The 5,738-nt window shown below is 59.6% G+C and overlaps 1 protein-coding gene across 1 annotated transcript; it reads left to right on the plus strand.

The window, feature by feature from the left end:
• Positions 1–2,270: 2,270 nt before the first annotated feature.
• LOC126767108 (alcohol dehydrogenase [acceptor]-like) lies at positions 2,271–5,105 on the plus strand. Its single transcript, XM_050484714.1, has 4 exons — positions 2,271–2,759; positions 2,849–3,421; positions 4,653–4,777; positions 4,838–5,105. Exons 1-4 carry the CDS (start codon positions 2,271–2,273, stop codon positions 5,103–5,105), a joined length of 1,455 nt encoding a protein of 484 aa, XP_050340671.1.
• The last annotated feature ends 633 nt before the right edge of the window (positions 5,106–5,738 follow it).

Here is a 5,738-nt window from a genome sequence, read left to right on the forward strand (position 1 = left end):
CTCTCCCTCCTCTCTCACCACCGACGATGGCTGGCATCGTCTTCTTAGTGCCTTTTTCTTTCTGCGATCTCGCACTTGTCCTTTTGTTACGCTAATCAACTTCTTCTTTTCACCGCCAAAATCGAAACACTCAGGTGCCACACGCAGTCTTTTTTTTGCACCGCTGCTGCCGTTTTTTCTCCCCGTCCTTTTTTTCCCTTCTTTTGCAAACAGCTTCTTTTGTTGCCGTCGCCGCGAACACCTTTCGCTTGTTGTCTCTTTTTTTTTTTGCGAAGCTTTTTCTCTCGTTCTTGCTCAACTCAAACCAGGTCGCAGTGTACAGCCACCCCTTTTCTTCCGTCCTCCCAACCGGAAAGAAAAAAATAAAAAAACAAAGCAGTACACAGGGGAGAGCGCGTCACTGCCGCTTTTTTAAATCCTCGGGGGAAAAGGAAAAGTTCTTTGGGCACTCAGCGTCGAAGATGAGTCGCTTTGCTTCTTTTTTTTTTTTGATGTCGTGGTGAGTTTTGTCGCCTTGAATGGGGAACGGCAGTCTTTCGCACGGTCCAGGCTTTATTTTGCGAGTCGGGTGGTTGCTTGGCAATTGTGTGCGACTGTGTGTCCTCTCTCTCTCTGTTCTTTTGGCTCTTCTCTCAAAAAAAAAAAAAAAGAAAAAAACAACGACCTTTGTTCTGCTTATAACACATCTACTGTAGAGCAGCGACACCACCACGTCGCCAACAACAGACTAACGGATTTCCTTGCAGTTACGCGCGCGCGTACACGCAAGAAGAGGAAAGGAAACGGGAGCGGAACGCGCTTGCAAGGGTCTTTACAACAAAGTGCCCCTGAACCATGGACAGTTTGTACTTTATCGGACGGGCGCAGTTCCACCAGCTGGTCACCCACATTTCCCTGTACCACGAGGACTGCACGCCCGCCTATAAGCATCTCGCGGTGGAGAGCCTGGAGCAGGCCGGCTTGCGCCCCGAGAAGTTCAGTTACTGGAATGTGCCGCTGATGAGTAGCTATCTCGGCAAGGCGGTGCCCCTCGACATCCACGGCGGCCACGTCCTCGTCGACGAGGAAAAGGTGCTCCCGATGGCCTCGAGCTACGGCGTACTGCGATACGCATTGCTGTCCTCGGCGGTGCGTGCAAAGGAGGGCGGGCGCTGGCGCGACTTCCTGACAATGAACACGACGCTAGGGCTTGGCGTAGCGGCTGGTTTCGTCACGTTGTCGGTGGGCCGCAAGAAGATTGGCTGGATGCGGCGGCCATTGGAAGTGTCGTTGCCAGCTTTATGACCTGCCTCCTCACCACCGTGCTCGCCCGCCAAGGCTGCAAAGGCCTCGGTCTCGGCATTGTGCAGGCGCAAAACAGCCACAAGAAGGCGCTAACCAAACTGAAATGCACCGACTGTCTGGAGGACGTGAACCTCTACACCAAGGGCCAGATTGGGGACCTCCGGAAGCAGAAGATCCCGACGCAGCCCGGCATGCCGCCGCCCCCTGAGGAGTACGTCAAGCGTTTCGAGGCGAACGTGCAGCTGCAAAACTGAAGCTGCTGGAAACGGACGTGGAGGAGGTGCGCGTGATTCGCCGACACGCTGGCGGGCAGGTGTGCCCCGTCCACGAGGGCCTCCACAGCACCCACGAGGCTACCACGAGCCAAATGGACTGGCCGTGTTGCCAGCCGACCGCGACCGCGCCGAGGTTCGTGCGAAGGAGGTCGCACCCGTTCTCGACCTTGCGGAGGGCAAGAAGGCGAAGGCATGAGGGAACATCCTTTAAGAGGAAGGGGTTCAAGAGCTGTCTTGCGCTTCGTCTTCCCTCTGTCCTTCTTCCGCGGTTGGATGCGCTTTTCCTGCTTTGTTGCTATTTTTCGACAGTGGCAGTTTTTGCATCCAATTTGTCCCTGATTCACACAAACACAAACACACACACACACACTCATAAACACCTCACAAGGCATGCACAGGTACTTTCACACGTGCTGATGCATAAAAGGAGCAAGCGCTTCACGAAAGACGGCGCTTTGTCTTCACGAGTTCATAGTAAGCGTAACAAGAAAAAGAAAGAGGAGAATGCGTCTGCGGTGACGATGTACGGATCATTTGCCATGCCAAGAATCCTGTTATCTTTTTATCTTCTGTCAACAAATGCCGCTTTTGCCTTCTCTTCCCTCTTTCTTTGCGTTCTTTTTTTTTTTTTTTTCTTTGTTTAGAACCGAATAAAGTACCTATCGACCCGTCACTTGCTCTCCCTCCCTCCTCTACATTCGATGGTAAGGGATGCGGACAACCGCCTTTGATTTTATTGTGCTAGGCGCTGGCGCCGCTGGCTGCGCGGCCGCACGCGCGCTGGCCGCCAAATGCCCTGATGCTGCCATCGCGCTGGTAGAGCAGGGGAGCCGTCGCCACGCAGTGCCCATGATGCAAGTGCCGGCGCTTCAGCCTTTCATCGCGACGAGCGGCAAGTGCCAGCCTTTTCTTCGGCACCTTGTGGGCCAGCCGGAGGAGAACCTCGGCGGCCGGGCGCTGGTGCACACGCGCGGCAGCGGCCTGGGCGGCAGCACGCTCTGCAACGACATGCGCTACCTCCGCGGCACCGCCGCCGACTACGCAGCATGGGGCGACGATGCCTGGAGCTGGGATCGGATGCTGCCGTACTTCACTGCGCTGGAGGCCAACACACGCGGGGCGCTGAGGCCGGTGCACGGCGCCGACGGACCACTTCCCGTTTCGGACGCCGACCGCAGCAGCATTGATGCCTCCCTCAACGTTCGCTTTTTTGAGGCGTGCGAGGCGGCGGGCGTGCCGGCCCTCAACGATTTTAACAGCGGCACCGTGGACGGCTTTTCCTCTTCCAGTCCCACATTCAACGCGGCACGCGCGTCGGCGTCTTTGATGCCCTCATCGAGGAGGAACAGCACCGCACGCCGAACCTCGTCGTGCTCACGGACACCCGCGCAGAGCAGATCGTGTTTGAGGGCCGTAGCGCCGTTGGCGTGTTGGTCAGCGACGGTACAGGGCGGCGGCTCTCGACGCGGCTGGACTGCGGACGCGTCGTCCTCTGCCTCGGCGCGCTGGAGTCACCCGCTCTGCTACAGCGCAGCGGCGTCGGCAAGGCCGGCACCGTGCTGGACCTTCCGGCTGTCGGACAGAACCTCATCCAGGGCTGCACCGCCGACATCGTCTTTCGCGCCCTAACCGGCATGGAGGGTGCGACCAGCAGGTCACTCAGTGCGCGCAATCTGCCCTACCTCTGGCAGCAGTGGCGGGAGTATCAGGAGGAGCGCACCGGTGTCTTTGCGACGCTGGCGGAGGCGGGCGCCTTCGTGCGTTCACGGCCCACGGCGGCGGTGCCGGACCTCTCCTCGTCTTCTACCGCACGCCGCAGTTGGGCTGGCACGGGTGGCGGCGGACCCTGCGCCCCATGGACGGCATGACCGTTCGCATCACCCACCACTACCCCGCCAGCCGTGGCGAGGTCGTCTGGGACACCGCGCGGCGACAGACGACGGTGCGGAGCGAGCTGCTGTCGGTCAAGGACGACGTGATGTGCATGGATGAGGGCGTCCAGTGGGTGGGGCTGCTGCTGGCGCGCGAGTCTGCTCTCAAGTCCGTCTACCACCGCGCGACAAGGAGAACCACGTCAGCCCTTTCTACCACCTTACCACGCAACTGGTGCACCCCGCGGAGGGTCTGCAGTCGCAGCGCGACGCCGCCGCCTTCCTCGCACAGTACGCCACGGGTAGCGAGAGTGTATTTGGCACCCGCGCGCTTGGTTCGGTGGTCGACACCTCCCTCGCCGTGCGCGGATCGACGGCGTGACGGTGGCCGATGCGAGCGTTGTGCCTGCGCCTTCAGTGGCCAGCAGCGCCGTTGTCGGCGCCGCCATCGGTGCGCGTGCGGCGTCGTTCATCTGACCACCTGCACGCGCTTGAGGGGAGTTGCCAGAGCAAGTCCCCTCAAGTAGCCGCGTTGTTCTCTTTTCTCCTGGCTGCTGATCGAATGCCTTTGCCAACACCATTGCAAAGTGGAAAAGAAAAAGAGAAACAAAAAAGAAAAACAAACAAAAAGAAAAGAAGATTCATCTCTTCCTCTCAGTGACGCTGTACAAAGCGGTGCTTCCGCAACACAACAGCAAAGAAACAGACAATGCGACTGAGACAGGCAACTACCTCGTAAACCTTGTGCGTGCTTTGCCGCCTCCCATTTCTGTTTCCTGTCGCCTCATTTTTTTACTGTTCTGTGTCAACGTAGAGATACAAAAAAAAAAGAGGAAAGGACAGAAGACTTTGATTTAATAGAAAGAAAGAACATACATAAACATATACATAGTCCTTTTACATCTCTTTTGTCTCTCTCCTTTGCTTGTTTGAAGGAGCTCGTCTGCCTTCTGCCATCCGCCGTTACTCGCGAGTGTTTTGTGTAACGATAGACAGACATAGATTCACAGCCGAGGGCCAACAAAAGAGGAGTGGAAAACGCTCTTCTTTTCCAGACAGACACACACACACACACACAAGCGGGCGCACTCCGCCTCGATTAGAATAGTGTGGTGGGTCAGTCAAACCGCTAGCAAATGACGTCCTACGCTGAGCTGCAGACGTGCACGGAGTTCAGGAGAACTTCTCCATCCTTAATGGCAAATATGTCGCCCTCGTGCAGGCGCTCGAGAATGAAAAGGACAGCAATGCGCAGTTGCGCAGGAAACTCGAGGAGTCTGCCAAACGCGAGGCGGTTAGCGAGGAACTGGAGCGGACGCTACGCCGCGACCTTGAGGTGGCGGGCGGGTACCGGAGAAGCTGGCGACAGCGACGGTGATGCTTGAGCAAATGAAAGGCCGCGCGCAGCACACCCGCCGCGGCGTCGCCGACGCGCTGGCCGAGCACGATCAGGAGTGGAGCAGCTGAAAGGGCAGATCAAGGACCTGCTGCAGCGCATCGACGTCGCGGCGGATACACGCGCGTGACGGAGCTGAACAAGCAGGTGGAGGAGCTAGAGGGTCGGGCCGCCGCCGCCAATGCCGCACTGCGCGAGGAGAAGGAGAAGTTCAGCCAGCAGCTGCTCGTCGCCCACAACGCGCTGCGGAGCAGCAGGCCCGCAACCTCGAGCACTTGAGCAGCGGTACCGCGCGATGGATGGCGAGGTCACAGAGATGCGCGCGGCCGTGCGGCGCTCCGCCGAGCTGCAGAACGACGCCGCGATGCTGAAGGAGCGCCACTCGACGGAGGCAGCCGTGGCTCGGCGCGAGGCCAACCGCCTGCGGGAGGAGCTGCAGGAGGTGCGGACGCAGATGGCGGAGCAGCGGCAGCAGTTCGAGGAGGCGCTTGCAAACCCAGCGCGCCGGCGCCGAGGAGCGTGCCGCCGCGCGCGGTCGTATCGCGTCGCTGACGAGCAGCCTCTCCACCGCGGCGGCAGACGCAGAGACGGAGCGCCGCCGCTACCGGGAACTGCAGCGCTCCACCCAGCAGCAAGTCGACGCGGCACGGGACGAGGCGACGGTAGAGCTGACGGCCGTGCAGCGGGCCTTGACAGAGGCCAAGGAGGAGACGCAGCGCACGCAGCACCGCTGCGACCGCCTTCGTGCAGACCTAGAAAGCCGCCCAGCGCGCTGCTCAGCAGCAGCAGGCGGCGGTGGACGCACTGCAGGCTCAGCTGGACACCGCGTCGCGGCAGCTCGCCTCCAGCGTGCAGCAGGAGGCGTGGCTTTCGGCGGAAAGGGCCCACACCGACGAGCAGCTGGCGGCGGCG

Source organism: Bactrocera neohumeralis, unplaced genomic scaffold (genome assembly GCF_024586455.1).
Source record: "Bactrocera neohumeralis isolate Rockhampton unplaced genomic scaffold, APGP_CSIRO_Bneo_wtdbg2-racon-allhic-juicebox.fasta_v2 ctg4077, whole genome shotgun sequence".
In the NCBI taxonomy this organism is placed as follows: Eukaryota; Metazoa; Arthropoda; class Insecta; order Diptera; family Tephritidae; genus Bactrocera; species Bactrocera neohumeralis.